The 24,863-nt window shown below is 34.6% G+C and overlaps 2 protein-coding genes across 2 annotated transcripts; both read left to right on the top strand.

Annotated features, from left to right (window-relative positions):
* Positions 1–10,245: 10,245 nt before the first annotated feature.
* Positions 10,246–12,004, top strand: LOC126700314 (stellacyanin). Its single transcript, XM_050398396.1, has 2 exons — positions 10,246–10,526; positions 11,306–12,004. The coding sequence occupies exons 1-2, from the start codon at positions 10,367–10,369 to the stop codon at positions 11,677–11,679; spliced, it is 534 nt and encodes a 177-aa protein (XP_050254353.1). The 5' UTR covers positions 10,246–10,366; the 3' UTR covers positions 11,680–12,004.
* Positions 12,005–13,643: 1,639 nt separating this feature from the next.
* On the top strand, positions 13,644–21,308 carry LOC126700313 (peptide methionine sulfoxide reductase A1-like). The gene is made up of 2 exons (XM_050398395.1): positions 13,644–14,281; positions 20,755–21,308. Exons 1-2 carry the CDS (start codon positions 13,739–13,741, stop codon positions 21,004–21,006), a joined length of 795 nt encoding a protein of 264 aa, XP_050254352.1. The 5' UTR covers positions 13,644–13,738; the 3' UTR covers positions 21,007–21,308.
* Positions 21,309–24,863: the final 3,555 nt, after the last annotated feature.

The raw sequence follows: 24,863 nt of genomic DNA, 5'->3' as shown, positions 1-24,863 counted from the left end.
GAAAATAGATATATAGGAAAGAACACCTGCTATTAATTTGTACTCAAGCTTTAGAATGTTATAGTTAGCCACAAAATGAAGTAGGGGGTTAGAGACCTTTATATATATGGAGATTTAGAGAACTTTATGTCAAAATAATACTTTAAAATACTCTAGATATTTTTATGTTATTATCTAGTATAATATGTGCTCCTATGTGATTAGCAAGTAGCAACATTGAATATAATTGCTGCTGTGAGTCTGTGACTACTTTGATGAAAAACAAATCCACATGTACATTCAGAAAGCAAACGATATTCCTTAGAAATATCTTTCTACAAAGTAAAATATATGTATAGCCTGCATGCAATCTTATCTCTGCAACGATGTGGAAGAAAGCTAGCATGTACTCGAAATCAAAATGAAACTTTTCCCAAAAAATGACGAGCTATATATATACATGCTATTCTTGGGTGTTGAGTTATAGGACTTTCGGCACCAAGAACAGAAATACAATTCTATCTTCATCACGTAGTACACATTGTCTTATAGTGCTAGTGGGCATAACTGGTTGGTTCTACAATTAATTACGTAGTGAGTCAGGTAATTAGAGGGTTTACGTGTTGAGCCTAGGTTACTCCACTCCACTGCAACACTTACATTGACCCCACACACACACAGCACACAGGTTTATCCAGAAAAAGAATACTATAGAAGATCGCAAAATAGGAGGCCAGGTCTGGCGCTGTTCTTTCTGTTGGGCACAAAATCTGTGGATACCACTCGAATGTTTGTTTCCAGCCAAAACAGGTCGGCTGTGTTCATTTTGCACTTAATTAAAGCACTGATATTTCAACCCAGAGCAGTACTCTATTCAGTCCTTCAGTTTTATTTGGACTCGACTAAATAAAAATAGTTGCATTTCTAAAAAAAACTTCAATGATGACTGGAATTTACTTTAAAAATAAAATTTTGGTTGTAAATTACATGGCATTCTATTACAAAGTAATTTATACTCCTTTTTTAAAATCATTTTCTTATTTTTACTCTTCTTCAATCATAATCCTAATGTGGTATCTTCCAAATTAGGATCATTAATTAAAATAAAGTAATTTGGCTTTATGTTAATCCAAATTATATGTACATTGTCGGAATACCTAATGTTATTGTTTTCTTTTATTTTTAACATAGCTAGATAACTATGCACATACTAGGTGATTTTTTCAAAAAAGAAAATAGATAAACTACCATATTCAAAAGATCGAATTTGGAGCATTAAGAACCAGTAAGTTTAATACTGTAGATATTAATATTGGAGAAGATAAATCATCTACTAATTTTTTTTTTTCTTTTTTATCTTTAGCTAAATAAAGATATTTATTGCAAGTTAGTGGTATAGGGACCTTACAATCTTCCTTTGCACACAAAGAAAAGAAGTGGAGAGTTCAAAACCCCAAATACTAATAGTTAAGTGAGTTGACCAGGATAGGGCCACATACACCATGTTAGGATGTAAGATTTATTCAATTTTAGGTAAGCTATTTTCAAATTTAAAGGGAAAAACAAAGTCTCGAGAAAGTCTAGGTTTATCACATTTAATGTATAAGACAAGGCGATTTCCACCTATAATCTCAGGAACACACATTAGATTAGAGACTGCTGGATAAATGAATTCTTGTTGTGATATGAGGAGTCAATTTTATGTTGTGATAATATGATCATGAAGTAGCAAATCCGGGTCTTGAACCCATTATGTGAAGTAATAAGATTTAGACTTTGAGCCCATTATGTGAAGTAACAATATTAGGGCTTTGAGACCATTTAATGAAGAAGTAAGATTTGGGTTTTTAACCCATTCTATGAAGTGAGGAAAATGGTAGGTCATGATTCCACTTTATGATGCAGACAAAATAGAGACTTAAAGCCCAATCCAGGAAGCCCTTACATAGGCTCCGTTAATTTCATTGTAAATTTTCAACATTTTGTGTTTTTTTTTTTTTTTTTTTGGTTATAAAATCTTGGTCAAACTAAAAATATTTTTGATTGACCAAGTAAAACATTTTTCAAACTCTTTCTCCTTCTCTCTTTCTCACACATAGAGGATGACAGTGATGGGACATGGGGCTATCGATGCGGTGGCACGAGGCGAATGGTGGCATAAGGCGATTGGTGGTTGTCAATGTGAAGGATTCGTTTTTTTTCAATATGTTTAGTGATCAATGCTAGGGTTCATTGAGGCGCGAAGGCTTGGCAGACAACGTTGGGGCAAGCGGTGGTCATTGGTACTCATATTTTTGGATGTTTTCTAGTTCTATAATGGGTTTTAGTTTTGGATATATAGGTTTTGTAATGAAGAAAATTTCCACATTTTACGTCCCAAACACAGTAAAAATTATTTTCAAAGCATTTTTAAGAATGTAACCAAACACAAAAAAGGAAAATATTTTTAACTAAATATATTTTACAACGAAACAAACGGAACCATAATGATAACTATAGAATCAGGGGCGTAGCCAAAAAAATTGACTTGAAGGGCCGAATTGTAGTATTGATATATTAATCATAGTTCATATTGAATACAAAATTATTAACTTTGATATATTGTTATATTCTTAAATATTAATTAACATACAAAAATTATATAGTTTAGTATGGAAAAAACAAAAAAAAAAGTATATATATATCCAATAAAAGAACATTTTGCATCAAAATTATGCCTCACGATCTTTAATGGAATAAAGATAACAATACAAAAAAGTGAACAACAAAATCTTAAATACCCATATGCATATCAACACACACAGTGGCAGAAGAAAGAAACAAAAATAATACTAATGGTAAAATAATAATAATGATTGATGAGAGAGAGCGAGAGAAGAAAATACACTTTACATATTCACTTCTTTAAAGAGTCAAGAAGATGATGTTGCACCAGGACAAAAAAAGGATTAATACTTTTGGTTGAGATAGGAGTTTTTGTGTTGAGAAGAAAGAAAATGGGGCAATGGGCTGGCACTAGCAATTACAACAAGGCTCCATAGGCACCTAAAGATAAATAAATAAATAAAAATAAAATTATGTTAGGAAATGGGTTGTCAATGATGCTAGAGAGATTTATTATCCATTATAATTAAAAAAAAAATTTGGACAATTGAGAAGATCATCTGTTAGTCATTATCCTTTGGACTAACTATAAATCTTAGGAATAATTGGGGTGGACTAGTAATAAAATTTTGGACAATTGAAGAGACCAACTAAAAATCCATTGGACTAACTAGAAATCTTAGAAATAATTGGGGGGGCGGGGGGGTGGTTCTAATTTTTTGAGAGGGCTATATCATATTACTAGTATAGTTGTAGGAGGAAAAAAAAAAAAAAAAATTGGGGGGGCCAAGGAGCAGTGTAGCTCTACCCCTATATACACAGCTCCACTCCTGCATGCGTCGCCCCCAATTGCGTCCAATTTCGAATCGGAATTTGAATGCAACCCAAGCTCAAATAAAACCAAAATTTCTATGCTTTGCCATATCAATGGTAGGATAGTTACTCAATGTATGAAGCATGTTAACACAAGCAATAAGCATAGTTCATGAGGCAGCCATAATAAAGCTAATTGATTTACTGTGTTTTTTATTTTTTATTTTGGATATCTGTGGTGCAATTTTTGTGTACCATATACTATATAATTATAGACAACGTTTGGATCCAAACCTGTTTGGACTTATTTTCTCTTCAACCCATTACGTGCCTAATTATAAGATTATTCATGTATATTATTTAAATAAGTTACATGACTTATAAAAAAGTTATGTAAAAAATGATTGGTGTCTTGGTCTAATGATAAAGAGCTATTATCAGGAATGGACGCCATAAATTGAAACTATCTAAAAAAAGGAAAACATTATGGGTCCGTTTGGATTGAGCTTATTTTTGCTGAAACTGAAAACTGAAACTGAAAACACTGTAGCAAAATAATTTTTAAATGTGTGAATAGTGCTGTGGGACTCATTTTTAATGAAAAAGTTGCTGAAAAGTGGAATTTGTGGGTCCGTGAACAGTGCACGAATGCACTGTTCACTGTGCAAAAGTCAACAAATGCGGGCTGAACCAAAAAAAAAAAAAAAAAAAACCGCAAAACAAAAACGCAGACGCCAGGAAACTTTGAATCCAAACGGGCACTATATGACTAAAACTATAAATGAATGGCCTCTTCAATTATCACATAGTTGCTTAGATCAGATAACAAACTTTCTTCGGTAACTATTAGTATAAATAGCCATTAATAGGGTAGCAGGAACTTTAATTCAAATCAAACGCTTTTTAGGACACTTTTTTATTTTTTATTTTTTATTTTTTAATTGAGAAACAAGATTTGTCAGCTTTTTATTATTGAAGGTTGGTTAAATCAATCTAGAGCACTTGAGAAACTTGTGATGGAACATCCTCCATCTACACAACAAAGTCTGAGCTATATAATGCATATCGAGTTAGATTGTGAGCTATCTTATTACTTTATTTATTTTATTTTTAAAGGACACTTAACCAACTCAAATAACCAACTAAGCTGATCCCATGGAATTTATTATAATTTTAGCTGCCAGAGTCAAACCCGTTGCCTTTGGGTTTAAATAATATCTGCATGAAATTAGATGGTTAAATCTAACCAAATAATTCAAAGAAAAAGAGGGGAAAGAGGGTGATCTATAAAGTAGCATCTAAGTTAGGTGATTCAACCATCTAAATCATTTCAACTACATTTTGGTCTTATCTATCTTCAGCTTGCTTTTTGTTTTGTTTCGTTTGTTTGTATTTTTTTTTTCTCTGTTTCTTGCACAATGAAAATATAGGATAACAAGTAAATACCCAATAAAAATTAACAATATATAGTCCTACCAAATTGATGAAGGGTCCGGAGGTGAGAGGTGTTGAACTACATAGTCCTACCAAGGACCAACGAACTTTAAATTCAACTACCCCCCAACAACTTTAGTTTCAAAATTGGGTTAATCTTCAATTGGACTGCATCTCTCAATCTTCTACGAAAAATCATTGCATCAAGATATCATTGAATTTCAAAAGTGGAAAGCCAATAAAACTTTCAAAAATTTTAAGTCACTAGTCACCATATCATTTTGTAATAAGATTTTCTTAAAATTTTGTTATTTGTGTAACAACTAACATTGTTAAACTACTTGCCTAAAAAGAAAAACAACTGGTTCCAACAACTTTAGTTTCAAAATTGGGTTAATCTTCAATTGGGCCGCATCTCTCAATCTTCTACCAAAAACCATAGCATCAAGATAGCATTGTACTTCAAAGGTGGAAAGCCAATAAAACTTTCAAAATTTTAAGTCACTAGTCACCATATCATTTTGTAATAAGATTTTCTTAAAATTTTGTTATTTGTGTAACAACATTGTTAAACTACTTGCCTAAAAAGAAAAACAACTGGTTCGTTAACTGGACTTGGTTTAAGTCCAGTAAATTCAGCGCATTAAATCCGTTGAGATGATCACATATGGTTAATGTGGGGTCATGGGCCCAAAATCATACAATGGGGCATGAGGCTTTGGCCGAGAGCGCGGTAGTCCAAGTCCGAGGATGAATATATCCTCGGACATATACAATGGGGCGTGAGGCTTTGGCCGAGAGCGTGGTAGTCCAAGTCCGAGGAGGAATATATCCTCGGACATATACAATGGGGCGTGAGGCTTTGGCCGAGAGCGTGGTAGTCCAAGTCCGAGGAGGAATATATCCTTGGACATATACAATGGGGCGTGAGGCTTTGGCCGAGAGCGTGGTTGTCCAAGTCCGAGGAGGAATATATCCTCAGACCAGCTAAAGCACGGTCAGATATAAGTCCTAAATAGTCAAAGTGACCTTCTAGGAAGTTCTAAAGGATAGGAACTCAGGAATGTTTAAGGGAAAGTTGCTAACACCGCATTTATGTGGACAAGACCCTTGAACAGTGCTATCTCGGTTACCGCAACTCACAGAATGCCAGAGAAGGTGTCTGATGGGACAAGCACTCAAGTATAAGCTTGGATGATCAACAAGTGGAAGGCCAAGATCATTCAAAAGGGATTATATAATAGGAGAGACCCACCATGGAGAGGGGGGCCGGGGATTAAGAGAGAAAGCACTGTAGCAATCTCAAGAACTCCTATAACCATTCTCATTCAATATTTACTAGAACAAAACTCCTCGGATTGTGCCAAGAACAAACTTTCTTTGATAAACTCAGTTCATCTCTGTTTGATTGTCATGAACACCATATTAACTGTTATCCATGCACTAAAGCCTAGCTCTTTGACCCACTCTCTACAAATTTATTGTACTGGGCTCACTGGTCCAAGATCCTATACACCTTGGGTTTGGGCTGCAAAACGTGTCCTTACAAATGGCGCCATCTGTGGGGAGAGCTTGTGTGATAGTGAGTGCAACGGTCAACTATGGTGGGTTCAGGTCCTCACCAGGCAGAGTCCACGGCGTCCCAACATGAAAATCCTTTCGCCAACCTTGAGCGTAGGAGGAATCGAGAGGACAGCGTACATACTACGCATACAAGCAAAAGCCACTCTCGAGTTGGAAGTTGCATCTCTCAGGAGCGACGTAGAGTCTGGGACCCGTGGCGGTGAGATGGTTCGACGGCCTAAGAGCAAATTCTATAGACTCCTTCAAAGGGCTCCCCTTGGGGCTGAGCCTTATAAGGCACCCGGGAAAAGTGGTTAAACAAAACATTAGTCATACCTGTAGTCCTCAGACCAGATGCTAAGGGGAAATTAACACACAATGACATCTTTGCACTTGGGGCTGAGCCTTATAAGGCACCCAGGGAAAGTGGTTAAACAGAACATTAGTCATGCCTATAGTCCTCGGACCAGATGCTAAGGGAAAATTAACACACAGTGACATCTTTGCACTCGGGGCTGAGCCTTATAAGGCACCCGGGAAAAGTGGTTAAACAGAACCTTAGTCATGCCTGTAGTCCTCGGACCAGATGCTAAGGGGAAATTAACACACAGTGACATCTTTGCACTTGGGGCTGAGCCTTATAAGGCACCTGGGGAAAGTGGTTAAACAGAACCTTAGTAATGCCTGTAGTCCTCGGACCGGATGCTAAGGGAAAATTAACACACAGTGACATCTTTGCACTCGGGGCTGAGCCTTATAAGGCACTCGGGAAAAGTGGTTAAACAGAACTTTAGTCATGCCTGTAGTCCTCGGACCAAATGTTAAGGGGAAATTAACACATAGTGACATCTTTGCACTCGGGACTAAGCCTTATAAGGCACCTGGGAAAAGTGGTTAAACAGAACCTTAGTCATGCCTGTAGTCTTTGGACCAGATGCTAAGGGGAAATTAACACGCACTGACATCTTTAGAAGCAGTTAAACAGAATCTTAACTATACCTGGCTCCTCATACCACATACTTTAGGGAAAGTAACGTTCCATGATATCTATTTGTTTCTCACAAAATGTCAAGACAGACCCAAGATTATAACCGACTCCTCAAATTGGTAGCTCTAAAATGTGCAATTTACAGTACAAATATAGGGCGCGTGAAACGGTACTCCCACAGGTGTAAATCAAAGGATCAAGTAGAGTTAACTCTTAAAAAATTCAAAACCCCACTTTTCTCCTCGGGTGAGAGGAAAAAACTAGAGTTTTGAGGGGCTATTGTGGGGTCATGGGCCCAAAATCATACAATGGGGCGTGAGGCTTTGGCCGAGAGTGCGGTAGTCCAAATCTGAGGAGGAATATATCCTCGGACATATACAATGGGGAGTGAGGCTTTGGCCGAGAGCGTGGTAGTCCAAGTCCGAGGAGGAATATATCCTCGGACTAGCTAAAGCACGGTCAGATATATATAAGTCCTAAATAGTCAAAGTGACCTTCTAGGAAGTTCTAAAGGATAGGAACTCAGGAATATTTAATAGAAAATTGCTAACACCGCATTTATGTGAACAAGACCCTTGAACAGTGTTATCTCGGTTACCGCAACTCACAAAACGCCAGAGAAGGTGTCTGATGGGACAAACACTCAAGTATAGGTTTGGATGATCAACAAGTGGAAGGCCAAGATCGTTCAAAGGGGACTATATAATAAGAGAGACCCACCATGGAGAGGGGGGCCAGGGATTAAGAGAGAAAGTACTGTAGCAATCTCAAGAACTCTTGTAACCATTCTCATTCAATATTTACTAGAACAAAACTCCTCGGATTGTGCCAAGAACAAACTTTCTTTGATAAACTCAGTTCATCTCTGTTTGATTGTCATAAACACCATATTAACTGTTATCCATGCACTAAAGCCTAGCTCTTTGACCCACTCTCTACAAATTTATTGTACTGGGCTCACTAGTCCAAGATCCCATACACCTTGGGTTTGGGCTGCAAAACGTGTTCTTACAGTTAAAAAAGGATACGTGTCACTATCGTGATAGGTCCAGTACAACAAAAAAAAACTAAAGAGATAATTACAGTAAACCCACCTGTGATTAGACCCGTTTTCACTTTGCCTACCCATGATTCAATCATTTACATTTTGCCCACCTAAGGTAACTTCCGTTAGGGATCTGTTACCCACCTCTCCCTTTGTCATTAGAAAAACACATTTTTAGGAAAAAACAAACATAACAAAAATCAAAAAGTTAGAATTTTTGATTGCTTAAGAACTTCTACAAGAACAAAGTGAAGGCACACACATCAACTATGCTATAGTTCTAAAGTTCTAAAAAAGATAATCCATTATTCAAAAAATAAAAAAGATAATCCAAAAACCCAACCTGTTTTAAAAACTACCAAATAAAAATCAATTTCATTTTCAAACCATCAAAATATTCCAGAGAGAGAAGAAGCAAATCCGCTACTAATCTCTAATCTCTGATTTGCCAACTCCGATCTCCGTTGATCTCCCAAATTCAATCTCTACCGATCTCCCAAATCAAATCTCCGACTTCGATCTCTGTTGATCTTTGTGGTTGTCGATCTATGTCGCCAAGCTTGCCCTTCGCCAAAGCTGTGTCGTTCTATGGTTGGGTTATGGGTTGATCTGATTTTGTTATGGTAGAGGTGGTTGATTTGATTTTGACAATGGTTGTGTGTTGTGGTTTGCGATTGGTTATGGGTTTCAAAGGTGGAGTAGCCACCGCGATGACATCGCTCTGCTTCATGGGTCTCTTTTTTTTTTTTTTTTTTGGTAGTTTTTTAGGTTGTGGGTTGATCTGATTTTGTTGTGGTAGAGGTGTTTAATTTGATTTTGGTGGTGGTTGTGTGTTGTGGTTTGTGATTGGTTATGGGTTTCAAAAGTGGTTGTGGTGACTGTTGGTGGACGGGAGAGAGAGACACAAATCTAGACATGGCAAACCCAGTTTTGGGTCTTTAGAAGCAAACCCAGTTTTGAGATTGTTCATGCTATTGAGGCTTCCAACTATTCATTCGTTTGGGTTGTTGGAAAAACCTTCATATGTTGGAGGGAGTTTGTTTTGGTGTGCCTATGATTACATTGCCTCTTGCTGAACAGTTCTTGAAGTTTTTGCATTTTTGAAGTTCTTAAGCAACTTTTTACCATTTTTATGTAATGACATTTTTTTATCTTGTTTTCTTTGATTTTGTATGAAGTTTTTGTTTTGGGAGGAGAGAGATATAAAAGAAAAGCAAAAATACATATTTACCCTCAATTTTAACAGAGGTGAGTAATGGAGTTCTAACAGAGTAGACCTTAGGTGGGCCAAGTGTAAATGATTGAATCACGGGTACATAAAGTGAAAACAGGCCTAACCATAGGTGGGTTTACTGTAATTATCCCAAAACTAAATCCAAGTTTTGCCCTAGTGACTTGAATACTTTGAATCTTTGATTATTCGGTGTAGAGAAACAGAGCAAAAGAAATTCATGAATACCGAGTTTTACTTGATTCCATTTGGAAACTATGTAAGCTTTCTTTCTAAAAAAATTATTTTCTTTTTGGTAAAAAAATTATTTTCTTTTTATATATACCCAATAAAATTCCATCAACAATTGTTTTTCCCTTCTTATTTCTACGAAAAACCTTGCATACAATATAATAAAAATACTAGAAGTCAGAGGAAAGACAGAGCATGTTGTCCTCTTCGCGTAATTAAATAGAGAAGATAATATGCAACAAGCAATTAACATTAATAATAGTCATCAACAAGCACAAGTCACTCTCAAATCCTAAGTTAGGTCATCCATAATCAACTGTTCACATATAAATTAATATATATCTCAGAGTTGTGTGCTCAACTCGTTCCCTCATATAGAAACAAGTTTATCAGATTTACAGGAAGCAAATACTTTCAGTCTCTGTATCTTACATAATTTTCAGTTTCTATACCTGATATTTCATCCAAATTTTCATCCATGGCGAAGCGGCTTCCAGTCTATGTTCTTGTCATCCTTAGCTTGGCATTAACATGCACTGCTACGACGTATACGGTGGGGGATAATTCTGGCTGGGACATAAGCTCTAATCTTCAAACCTGGGAGAAGAACAAGACATTTGACGTTGGTGATGTTCTAAGTACGTATTCTTTTTTCGTTTTTACCTTTTCTTCTTATAATAGTTTTGTAACTTTTGTTCTTTCTTGTTTGAAAATGAAAGGGAGGGAGGTGAAGAGTCGAAAATCAATTTCATTTTTATTACATAACATATAAATATATTTATAGTATATATAATCTCACAAAGCCCTCTTTTTCAACCATTTATCAGAGGGTCATGACTTCTTCTTTTTTTTAATTAGGAGTATCTTTTTTTTTTTTTTCCTTAGATATTGATTAAATTCATGATTCAATGTACCATTTATGTGATGGAATGGAAGGGAATATTATTTCAGTATTATTGAATAATTTTCCAAGAAGAAGTTAATGAATGCATTCTAAAATTAAGGTTCTGTTTAAATTTTTAAAAAATTATTGAATTAATCAATTTTGTACTACTAGCTATCTTTATAAATAGTTATTAGTAGATTTTACAATTAAGTGGTACCTCTCCACTTTTAGTAAATGGAGATCTTAAATATGTAACCATTTGATAGAGACAAAAAGTTCTTGTAAGATAATTGAAAATTAACCCGTATGGAAATTATACTACACATATAACCCTTCAATAAGCTCATGTAGAAACATCTTACTTCTTTTTATTTATTTATTTATTTATTTCTATGAGTTACATGCATGTAGGAACATCTTAACTCAACAAGTAAAAAGATATAATTTCTTCATTGGAATTTTCCCTAAGAAAATATTCATGCCAACACAGATGTAGATGACAATTTTGCTTATTTTATTTTATTTTTGCAGTTTTCCAATTTTCTTCATCTAATAGTCTAGAAGAAGTGACACAAGAAAATTTCAACACATGCAACACCACCAATGTATTGGAAGCCTATACAAACGGGAACACAACAATCACATTGACAAAACCAGGTCCAATGTATTTCATATCTGGTAACAAGTTATATTGCCTTGGAGGGCAGAAGCTCCAAGTGAATGTAGAAAACAATCAAGCATATTCTCCAGCCATTGCACCTGAGGCAGCATCTGGGTCTAATCTTCCACAGCCTTCTTCAAAGAGCAACCTTCCTACTTCAAGTGGGGTTATGCTTATGCATGGTGGATGGGGTACTCTTATGTCTGTTTCACTAGGTTTTATAATGGCTATTGTGTCAAGTTAGCTGGTCCAAGTTTATTTTTTATGTTCAGAAACATGTATACTTCTTTTTTCATTTCATCATTTCAAATTTGTTTTTGATTTATTGGACATGTACTAAATTTTAAGGGTGAGGTTTGGATCCAGTGTCCAGTTGCACTGGACCCGTTGAGATAATGACACGTGTTCACTTTTGGACACGTGTCACCATCCAACAGGTCAATGCACTGGACCAAAGTCTCATTCAAATTTTAAAGTTTTAAATGATTAATTGATTACAATGTAATGAGGAATTTTTTAAAATTACGTTTTGGGCACATTTAATGATAATTTCTTTTGTATACTTGTAATTAATGTTGTATATGTATGTTATATTATCCATAAAGCTTCTCGATATAATGCTCAGGCCACAAGGTGTTCAGGCACTTGTGGAGGGTCTAAAATTTAAATGTTTCTATACGTGGAAAACCAAAAAAAATCATCTTTGAAAATATCTTAACCCCATCAATCACTCTTGCGATTGAGATGAACAAAAATTATTAAGAATTTAACTCTAGAACCTATGAGACGCAAAAAATAGAGAAAAAAAAAATTGCACAAAAAAGACAATCGCATTACACAAGATATACATGATTCCACCATGTGCTTACAATCACAAGACCATGTCTCCTTGCTTACCCCAAGGCCTCTTAGAGATTTTGGGACTGCTCCAATGGTTCCCAAGTATTCCCACACCAAAGAACTTTTGAGGATTTTATGTATGTATTGTAACGAAATTCTCTCAAGTTCTTCTTTGATTGAAAGAGAGGCAAGATTACCGGTTCTAACTATTTTTCAAAAAATACCAACTCACCTGTCACTTCGTTTGACGCTAGAAATCTCACTCAACCAAGATTCTTCTCATACTTTAGCACTTTGACCTCTCAAATGAATACAATGTAGCCCACAATATTACCCATCACAACAAAAATTTTAATAAGAAAAAATATATGAAAATTTGGCATGAAATATGCCAACTAACATCCTAACATCCACAATCCCACTCTAAACTCTTATTGAGAATTTCCAAAGGACGAAATCCCCCTACTCCTTTTTGGGTGAAAGAGGATATGTATAAATTAGGACTTAATAAGTCGGTTACAAGTGGGTTCCAGTCAGCTCAATTGATAAAATTTCTAATGATTAAATAAGAGATTTGGAGTTTAATCTCTGTCTACACCAAAAATCAATTGGTATTTTAGTCTGATAATAAAAAACTATCATCAAATACGGACACCATAAGTTGAAACTCTTTCAAAAAAATAAGTTAAAAAAACAACTCAAACTCTCAAAAAAATAAGTCCATTAAAAACAACTCAACCTTATCATAAGGTAACAGGTTCACCAGAGACTATGATTAGTTAAAAGATACTTAATAAATGATACCCAATAAAAATCACAAGTTTTTTTTTTTTTTTTTTGGGGGGGGGGGGGGGGGGGGTGTAACCAGTTCACAATACATGTCACGCTGAGGTTAAATTGGAGGTGAAGATTGAAGAAGAAAATGAAACTTGGAATTTATAAGAGAGAATAAAGTGAATATATATATATATCATCAGATTTATCTCAACATCCTTATCCTATGACAAAGAAATCAAGGTATCATAATTCGGTTGTCAATTCAAATCCTAGTCAAATAATCACTTAAAAATAAAAATCGCCATTAGTTCATCTTATAAAAACCCATATCAAAGTAAAAAGGAATTATACTATTCACACGTAAAAACTTGATCAACTTGCTATAATAATAAACAATAATTAAAATACAATTAGACTAATTAACAAACAAAAAAAAAAAAAAAAAGAAGTAGTTGATTAGATTGGAGATGAAAGTAATGTGATAAGAATATAAAGATTGGGAAAGTAAAAAAAACCAAAATTCCAAACTTTCATAAAAATATGAATATCCAAATACCATTTCATTTTCATAATTTCACCGTTCACACTTCACACTACATATAGTCCCTTCCCCAAATCCCACAAAGCAAAAGAAGTAAAAAAATAAAAACAAAACCCAACACGTTAACCAAAGCACCTAACCCAAAATGCTCAAAACCGTAGCTTCTTCCACCATTAACGCCACCACCACCCTTATCACCTGTCCAAACGTCAACCTCTATTGCTCCTCCTCTTCACTCTCCAGACCATTCCTCAACCGCTTCACCAAATCCACGAAGCAAACTCTCAGACCCTTGAGAACTCTTTCAAGGCCTTTCGCTACAACCACCATGAACATCTTGAACAAGCTCGGGTTTGGTTCTCCAAGAGCCCAACAATCCACTGCTGATGCTTCGATTGCTCAGGGCCCAGACGACGACGTTCCGGCGCCGGGACAAGAGTTTGCTCAGTTCGGAGCTGGTTGCTTTTGGGGTGTGGAATTGGCTTTTCAGAGAGTCGCTGGTGTGAAAAAGACAGAGGTTGGGTACACACAAGGGTTTCTGCACAATCCTAGTTACGAGGATGTGTGTTCGGGGACTACTAATCACTCTGAGGTTGTCAGGGTACACTATGACCCTAAGGAGTGTAGCTTCGACACTTTGCTTGATGTTTTCTGGGCTAGGCATGACCCAACTGCGCTCAATCGCCAGGTGAGTTTTTCGGGTTTTTGTTGAAATTTTGTTCCTTTTGTGTTTTGGGTGTTCAATTGTGAAGAAATGTGATCTGGGTTTCTCTTATTTTGATTGGTGAAGGTTGATTTCCAGTCTAATGTTGGTGGTTTTGTTTGATCATATGGGGGAATTGATGGTTAATTTGTGTTTTATTTGGCTGATTTTTTTCTGGGTTTTGGTTGGATTTATCTGAGATTGGTTTTTGTATTTTTATTGGCAATATGTTCAAGCTCTGCTATGTGGGCGAAGTTGGGTGTTTGATGGATTTAAATTATCTATTATGTTCAGATTTTATTTTATTTTAATTTTTAGCTAATTAGCTCTGTAAATGACTCTTATTGTGGTTTTGTTTATGTCTCCTCTATACATTGGTTCTTTCTTGGACACATTTGGGGATTTTTTTTTTTTTTTTTTTTTTAATCAGATGTTTGTTTGGGATTTTGTTTTGTGGTTATTTTTATTCATTATCATTTAGGACGTGCGTGGCTATTTTTCATCCAAGAAGTCATTGTATAGCTTTGAAGTGTATTTGTTCTGACTATGTGTCTGGCAACTGCTGCTTCATCCTTTTAGTTTAATATGCTGTTATTTACTTAGTTTTATCTTTATTTTTAGTTCTGCAGATAGATACTACCAGAGAGTAAACTACAGAACCTTATTTTTAGTTCTGCTGGATTGGTCTCTTAATTTATTACTATTTCAAAAACCATCTCGGCTTTATATTAATTTTCCTTTGGATTTTTTTCCTTAGCTTTGTTATCTATTTTAGTAGGAGAATGTGTTTTTCCTGTTATGCCCCTGTTTTTGAGCTTCCCTTACTTCCAACCTTCCAGAATTGGGTGGATGATATTAGTTCTACTGTCTTTTAGACTTAAGAACTGTGTGAGATTTCTTGGAGATGAATATGGACTACATAGTAATTTTATGTTTTTCCTTTCATTTCTTCTCGTCTCTTTATAAAAACTTCTGATTGAGGTTCTCCTTTGGATGCCTTTGATGCAAAGTTATGCAGTTAGAAACAGGACATTGCTTAGTGCATATAATCCTCAGTTTTTTAAACTTCTTACTTTGTCTGTTTTGGTCATATTGATTGATGGTAATAGATTAAAGATTAATACTGACGATTATAATTGGGATTACCAGCCAACCTGTGTGTGAGACCAATGAACTCTAGCTAAAATTGCACTTCCTTCTCCCATAAGAATGGCTGGTGAGTGGGATCCTGGGCTTAAAACCAACTGGGTAGATGTATAACTTACCAATTAAAAAAAAAGCTTGTATGTGTGTGCATAATTTTATATCTGCATACATATGGTGTTTTATGATTAATTATTTATTTGGAACTATAACTATTTATGGGCCTTTTCACGTTCTGCTTGCATGGTAAATGGAATTTTCTTTGACATGTTGGCTACTTGTTGGCAAATTTCTCATGCATGTAAATCTATCTTGATTTGAACCTACTATAAGGATTCTTTTGAATGGTTTAAGTTTTTGAATTACCTAATCATACAAAGGGTCTTGATTCTGGGGGTGTCTTTTGAGGATTTCCATTGCCTTTTTTAGTCATCATGTGGACATCTTAAATTAAGATAGGTTTTAGGGTGGCTGCCTACCAATCACTTTTTCCAGACCTTGCAAAAGTGGGAGTTTTGCGCACTAGTACAACCTTTATAGGCTTTAAGGGTGGTATAATTTATCGTATAGAAAGTTTTCATCTACACTTCTATGGGATTTTAAAATCTTTTTAAGGACGTGCTAATAGCAAACCCTAACTTCAATTTTATGATTTCTCTTGGAAGTTGGATGACATTTTTTCTATATGTGTTTCAACTATTCTTACCCTGCTTATTTTGTTATTTGAATCTGAATCTACTGCATGAACAAAACAAGATTGGTTTTCTTGGTCCTGTATGAGATATAAGATGACCCTCACATTCTACCTAGAAAATTCGAATGCTAAACATCTTGATGGCTCATTTCTAGGGCCTAATATAGTTGCAGTAAATATGATCCTGATGCAGGACCGTTAAGAAATTCAGCACTATACTAAATTTCTTGATGAATTCTTGAATAAGGATCGATGTTTAAGAGTTTAGGTTAGAAAAGAATGAATGTTGACGGCTGTTTGGGGCTGAAACAAGGGATAAACAGAAAATAACATAAATAAAACACTAGGCAATCACACCTAGGTCTTCCTAAGCATCACATCTAGGGTTTCTTGGCATCACACCTCAGAAAAGTTTGCATCACACAAACAAAGCTTAAAATAAGCTGCTGAATTTTATTAGTTAATCACCATATTCTGAAATAACATGACTACAAAAGAGCCTTTATATAGAGGCTATAGTTATCCTTTTCCTAGTAGGACTTGGACTCTAAATAACCTATTCCTAGAATGAATAGAAAGACTAATAATAATTAAATAAAAGACTTAATAATAGGTAAATGTAAAATAAGCTCATGGGCCTTTGGTAGAGCCAAGGATAGCCCATTCCAGATTTCTGGAAATTACCAAATTGCCCTTATTCTAATAGAACTTAATTAAAACTGATCCAGCAGCTTCTCAACCTTAAGAGACTCAATACTAATAACTAAAATGACCTACCAAAGGTGCTAAGAGGGTCTGACATCAAAACTAAACCACAATTCTTGAATCTTGGCATATTTAATCTTCTTTTTCCTTGAGCTCTTCCTTGTCCTCATCAAATCCCTTTGGAAGAAGGTTTGAAAAGTATATATTGATATATTCTTGATAGTAACGAAATCATTATAATGGAAATTGATATATTCTACCCTAAATTTGTGTAACATTCTTTTAATGCCAAGTCATTTCCTTGGGATTTGGCTCTTATGGTTTAGGATGTGAAGTTCTAGTCATTATTCAAAGAATTTTAGATATTTGGTTAAGGAATGAACCATTGATGGGGGTCTAGAAAACATTTGATTGATGCAATCTATGTTCTTAAGATTTTTTTTTTCTGAATTGCTTGGATTCTCATCCAGTCATTTGAGCAATCTGATGATCAGGCCTACACTGCATACTATGGATGGTGTCTGTTTGTGCTGGAAAATGTTAGACAGTTGGGGGAGCAAACATGAGAAGCTGGAAGCAATGAAAGCTATTCATAAACATGACAGACAGATGACATCTTGCTTTGACAGTTAGCTTATTAAGGACTATTAGATTTGTGCTTGAGGAGTAGGACATTGGCATTAGATGGAGAAAGAAAAAGCCAGATTAGTAATCTTCATTTATGGGTGTTCATTTCAACAGAATATAGTTTGGTTATTCTGGAATGATTTTAGAAATGTGTTTCCGCTCTTACATTTCCTCATTTGTGATATGTTGCTACTCAAGAGAAAGAGGGGATTGGACGACATGTATTAGTGTTGGCTGAAAAATGTTGTCAATAAAGCAGCTACTATTTTCCTTTCATGGGTTGTGTGTGAGCAATGCCTAAGGAGTAGCATCTATAGTCTAGGATTGTTTCCTTTGGGGCATTGGTAGCATCTCCTTAACCTCATTGTTCATATTAGGACTGTCTGCTCTAAAAAGGGTCAAATACATTTGCCACTTACTGATCTAGACCTCCAATTAGACAGACCTATGGGCATAGACATAAAAAAAAAAAGACGGCCCAACCCGTGGTCATATAGATGGAATCTGCTAAAAATTGGGCCTAAAGACCTAAGCTCAATCATTTAATAATTAGGATTTCTTATATGTAATTTGTTACTTTCCTTTCTTATTTGGTTTAGTAATGTAATTTCTTTTCTTGCAAGAGAGCCAAGACCCTTGTAGCTCAACTAGCACCTCCTAGTGTTTCCAACAAAGATACAATCCCCCCCCCCCCCCCCTCCCCCCTCCCCCACCCCCAACACAAACCCCAACTATTGAATTATCAACAACAACAACCCAAAAAAAAAAAGAGAGAGAAAAAGAAAAGTTATTTTCTATTCCTACTAGAATAATGAGTTTGGAACTCTATTTAAAGAACCTTGGGTTTCTTTTTGTTTTACACTTTGATTGATTAATGAATTTTTTCTTGTAATTTTCCAATGGTCTGATGCTTAGCTCCAACCAACCCTAGGTGCTAACTTCTAGATGTTTTGTTTTCTCTTGCTTGGTATTCACTCCAAGTAAGCCTAGGTGCTAACTCCTAAACTATCTAACTTTTAGTTTTCTGTTCAATTTTTTTGTTACATTGTTTTGGTTTTTCTTGTGTCACTTTTTCCTTACCTTTTTGGTGGTTATTGTAATTAGTTTTTTCCCCTGTTTCATATATTATCAAATATCATTATTTCTTTTGGGAGAGGTGATCAGCATATCATAGTGTCATTTACTGGGAAAAATATTATTGAAAAAATGTTTCCTACTTTGTTTGTATTGAGGAAAAGCTATATAATTCTTTTTTTATGGGTGTCAAATATGCTACTTGAGGTCATGAGGGATATTAGCTATTTATATTTTTCTATCCAGGTGACCCTTATTTTGCGCTTGGGTGACTACCTGGGTGACCTTTTTCTGTGTGCTTGATCTACTATCTGGATGGCTAATAACAATGGCAGTGAGAGCATTTTCTGTGGTCTCAAGTAGACATGGTTATAAAACCTGCTTAGTTTGAGACTCTTCAAATATTTTTTGATACCTGCATGGGGTTCTAGATTTTCCTGGCTCTTTAGGACTTCCATTATTCCTGCTGGTTGGGAATTGCAAGATTCTTAAATATAGGCAATTACTTTGTTACAAGGAGCATTGGCACAAAAGGCACTTTGAGGGAATTTAGTTCTGTTAAAACGCTGATTACCTTTGGTCAGCATCTAGTTGGTGTGAGGATTACACCCAGTTGTATGATAGATCTAAGGAGATCTCCTAATCCTTTTACCATGCTTAATCTCCTTCTCTCTCTACTTTGAAAAATTGAAGGAAAAAGAAGAAGAAAGTAAAAGAAAGTCCATGTCATTCCTACCACCCCCCCCCCCCCCCCCAAAAAAAAAAAATATATATATATATATATATATAATGTCATAACATGTGTCAATAAAAGAAAATTCTTGTGGTGTTGGATTTGGTTTCTAAGTATATATTATGAACAAGTACTATTCTTAAAGCAAGAAAACAATAGCTCGTTGTGTTTTGGATCCACTTTGAAGGTTTTGCTTTTTCCTCTCCCAATTTATTCTTCGGATGGTGAATTGTTGTCTTAAGTATGCATTTGACTCCAACTTAAAAAGTCAGCTTATTTTGCTATTTAGCTTTTTTTTACTACTATTTATGGGTCCCACGGTACTTTTTTGTACTATTCATGGGTCCCACTATACTATTTCAAATAACTTTTATCTTTATTTATAGTACTTTTAGTAAAAAGTTTTCAGTTTCAGCAAAATATACAAATCCCAAATAGACCCTAAGTGTATCATCCTCCTGCTCACTTATCAAAAAATAAACCTCCTTATTTCCTTAACCTAATCTATACGATTATCATAGATCCAGTTTAGACATTTAGTTAATGGATTTTGAAGTTGCAAAAAGTTATCAGAACTTGTCCTCTTTTGTGGTGGTCCAAGGATTTTTCCAGTGGCTTTCTTTTTTTACATTATTCTGAATTCCATATGCTGTTACAACCATACATTCAAGTTTCTCTTTTGAATAAACATACAGTAGTAGCATTAAGCTGCCGAGTTCAAGTGCACAGATTTTGATCTTGAGAGTGCCACTTGCAAAAACATTGAAGGTTAGGACCATATTTAGATGCCTTTTAGTATGCCCACTCAAGAGTCCAAATTGAATAAAGGGGACCACCAAAAAAAAAAAAAAAAGAGATAAAAAGATGAGTTTAGCATCTGTGTAATCATATGTTGTGCGAATCATCAGGAGATAGAGGGTAATCATTTACTTTCCAAGTTATAATTGAATTTCTTTCATGTCATTTTTCTCTTAATTATTGAAGCATGTTATCAAAATACAGAGTCTTGGTCTAGAGTAATGAAACCTAACAAGGAGGTTGTGAATACTGCATCTTTTAGTTCCTAAATTATGCTTTTGAGCTACTTGTTGCAAGATTAATCTTCCGCTTTTGTCACTAGGGTTACGGTTACATGATAATTTAGAATGCAGTAGGGTCAGCATCAGCTTCACTAGTCTGAAAGAGTAGACTTGGATATCTTGTCTTCACTTTCATCGATGGTTTATTTACCATTTTCTTTCATCCTCCAACCCCTGCCTATTTGCCCCTCCTTTCAAAAGCAAATGTGGAAGAGAGACAAACAAGAAAATACCAACTTTTGTGTTCTCTTATTTTTGCATGCCCATATGCTAAATCTGAAAAGTCACACCAGTTCCATATTCTAAATTGATGCTTTGTTGACTCTGACCTTGTTACACACACCTTTGTCTCACAGCTTATCACTTTACAGATGCTAACAGCTTTATAATCCTTGGTGGGCAGGGAAATGATGTGGGGACGCAGTACAGATCTGGTATATACTTCTACACACCTGAGCAAGAAAATGCAGCAAAGGAGTCTTTGGAGCGTCAACAGAAACTCTTGAACAGGAAGATTGTAACTGAGATTCTACCTGCCAAGAAATTCTACCGAGCAGAGGAATACCATCAGCAGTACCTTGAGAAAGGGGGCCGTTTCGGCTTTAAACAATCTTCTTCTAAAGGCTGCAATGACCCGATCCGTTGCTATGGCTAAAGTTAGTCTTAAGAGGGAGCACCATCCAAAATGCATATTCTTGTTGCGTCCTGAGATTGTGGTTGTCTATAGGTCTGGGCTTTTGCGTACTATTCTTAAGCCCGAGCTCTTATAATACTATGTTGTAATAAGAGTGCCTGATGTTTTTGCCTTTCGTGCAAGAACCTGTAATTAGTCTTGGTGTTTTGTAACCATCATCAACATATGTATCTACACTGGTAGTGTGCTTTATTGATTGTTCTAAGATTCGGCCTGGCAGCTAGACTAGTTGGTATATATGAATAGTAATGTTTTCTGACCAATCGTAGTTGCATTTATGGAGTGGAAGTTGATACATTGGAGTTTGTGGATGTGCCACTGGGCATGTAGGTCGTAAAACTTGCCACTCATGCAGCTCTTATGAATCGTATGGCATAGAATTTCATTTATGTTATCAGCCTTATGATCGTTTAGATACTTGAAAGAATTTCTCTCTATTAACAAAGAAGTTAAACTTTAGTATGACATAGATGTTAGCAACATAAAAATTCTCACTTTTTTGTCACGTTTTTCTGGGTGTAATGTTACCATCATATAAATTGTCACTTGTTTTTTTATTTTTTTTTATTACAATGCTGATGTGATAAATTGTGATTGAAACAACAATAGTATGTCATCTTAGTAGTTGTGAAAATTGTTATCCTTACTTTACCTCCCTGCCCCAGCTATCAATTGTTTCAACTCATTACTGATGGGTAGTATCAATGCTCGTATGATTAATGTATTTATTTGTTATCATGGGTGTTCATAACTCAATGGTATTTTCAATTTGTATATATATATATATATATATGCATATATTTTTGGCTACTTTCATAGTAACACGGTTGATGGTTGAGAAGGAGATACTAGAAGAAAATATCTCACCCTTGGACCTCAACCGTGGACCTAGAAAAGGTATATCATATTTTCGTAACATAAGTCCTCCACCTCACATGACTTGTGGAGTCCACCCTCATGTGAGGGGGAGGACTCATGTTACAGAAACATGATGTATATTTTCGTAGATCAGGTCTCTTACAAGGTGGGTTTTACAATTGTAAGGTCCACATTACTAAAAGCCCCACATTTGTAAGACCCACATCTATAAAACATCTAAAAAGAAAAAGAAAAAAAAAAAAAACTATTTCTTCTTCTTTATGAAATTTTTTATATAATTCTAATGGACACAAAGATGTAAAGAAAATAAAAATTCATAATTTGGATAAGGTGGAATGGAGTTTTATGGAAAATGATAATACCTATTTGTCTTGAAATAGAAAGGATGTACACGTCTTAAAATAAAAATAAATGGTTCATTTCATAGTTCAGATTTAGTTTTTATAAATATAAAAATTTAGATTGTATCATGGGATTTAAAATTCTATTCCAACAAATAAATAATGATAAATTATTTTAAATTATGCAATACAATATTCACCTTAAAATTTATTAACTACCAAATCATTATATTGACATCATTTCTCCATTTAGAGGAAAATGGAATGGATTTTGATATGGGGTTTTATATTTTGCCCTACATAGATATAACATACGAAAAATCCATTCAGTCCCTGACTGTGTTTCCTTACATGAATGGGGGTAATTTCGGAAGAACATAAACTTTAAACCAACCCCTATAATGCAAAATAATTGCAATGGAGGCTGTGGATTAGAGAATAGGTGTGAAATTTTGAGAAATAAAGAGTAAAAATTACTTGGGTAGATAACTCATTAACTTAGGAATGTTGATGACATGATAAGTAGTTTCTTTATGACTAAAAATATAAATAACTTTTGTAAATTACACTAGCTAGGTATAATTTAAAACATTAAAAAAAGAAGAAAAAAAAATCCCCATGATTTTGTAAAAACTCACTCTTAGCTTTATATATTTCCTAATTTCGAAAAAAAAAATTGTAAACAAAACAAAACAAAAAAAAACAACCAACCAACCTCAATCTAAATTGTGAAGATACAAGCTATTGGCAAATGTAAGTTCTTCAAATCCCCTTCTTTTTAACGATGGGAAAAGAATAAAGACTTTTTTTTTTATCTCTTTTTTACCACATTTTTCTTTGTTACCAAACAGGATATAATAATAATAACAAAAACAACAATATATAGCCAGTATAGTAAGGACTGGCCAAAAAAACTATAGCCGTTGAAATTTGAGCTACTGGACATAATGACAGGCATAGATTAATTGAAACAATGCAACAGAACATGCATCACATACCTCACGAACATGTGTAGCAGGAGCCAAGATTCTGTGACCACATACCTAATATGATTCGGCTGGACCATTCTAAACTATATAAAATTTATCACCATCTTAAGGGTGTGGTACATCGTGCACTTATTTTGGCAGCTAAATTAAATGTCCTATTTAAGGAGTACAGGAGGACCACTCTCTCGTAATATATATATATAGAGAGAGAGAGAACACGATTAAAAAATTAAAAAAAAATAAATAAATAAAGCAAAATAGTCCATAACTTATGTACAATTATCTAGCTATTTTGAACATTTTAAGCAGCAATTTTTATAAAGATCAATAAATAAGTTAATATTGTTAAAAAAAAAATGAAATGTCAAAATAAAAAACGATTTTGTACTTTTCTAGCTATCTTAAAAATAAAAGGTAAGCATATGTAATTATGAATGGAACTAGAAAAGTTACAGCTACATGTGATTATAGATAGCATCGATGTGAATCACAACACAATTTCTTTTATAATAGTGATATGTGTGTGTTTATATATATACACACACACTATTAGTTTAGCAAAAAAAATATACACACACACTATTTTACTTTATTCACTTTTTTTTAATTTTCCTTGGTGAAATTAAGAGTTTTTAATGCTGTTATTAGCAAGCATGAGGCTGGAGTGGTCTCGGTAGAGGAATCCCCGCATGTATTGCCCATCATATTGTTACGCATGCACAAATTTAACAATGAATAAAGACTCAACTATCGTTTTCACGATTAAAACAAGAAGAGGAAAAAACGAAAAAAGAAAAGTAAAAAAGAACTGACGTATATCATTGAATGCAGAAAGTATTTATTGCGAGAATAATAAATACTATCAATTTTACTATATAAATCTGGTAAACTCTCATGTTACCAAATACCAATCTCAAAAAGGTGTTTTTCAACAAAAACAACAAAATCTCAAAAAGGCTATTTTTTTTTTTTAGAGAGTTTCAACTTATGGCGTCCGCTCCTGATGATAGCTCTTTATTATCAGACTAAGACACCAATCAGTTTTTAGTGTAGGTGGAGATTGAACCCCAAATCTCTTATACAACCATAAGAGACTTTACCAGTCGAGCTAACTAGAACTCACTCAAAAAGGCTATTCAAACATTCATCTATTATTTATTTATTTATTCTTTTTTGAAAAAAGGCATGAAGTTTGCATTAGTTATTAGAGGCTAAGTTCGAACTCAAAATTTCATAGATATCATAAGGCTTTAAGGACTATTAAGCTAATCTCTTGGGGCTTCATTTATTAGATTTTTTTTTTTTTTGAGATAAACGATAGAAATTTATTAAGTCGTTGAAGTTATACAAATCAAATTCTTTTTTTGCCTTTTTTTTGTTTTTTTATTTTTTATTTTTTTTTATAGACATCAATAATATTATTGACATCCATTTGTAATTTTTTTATAGTAAGAATTATAATAACTTGCGTATGTAACTATCCAATGAGGGTATTGACAGGTGGAAGTTGGTAGGACTAATTACTTAAATAAATAAATAAAAAGGTGATATTTACTTATTGGATTATTACATGAATGAATTCTTCTAAAAAAAGATTATTACATGAATA

Source organism: Quercus robur, chromosome 9 (genome assembly GCF_932294415.1).
Source record: "Quercus robur chromosome 9, dhQueRobu3.1, whole genome shotgun sequence".
Classification (NCBI taxonomy): domain Eukaryota; kingdom Viridiplantae; phylum Streptophyta; class Magnoliopsida; order Fagales; family Fagaceae; genus Quercus; species Quercus robur.
The sequence above is the reverse complement of the archived record's forward strand: the minus strand, read 5'-3'. Positions and strand labels throughout refer to the sequence as shown.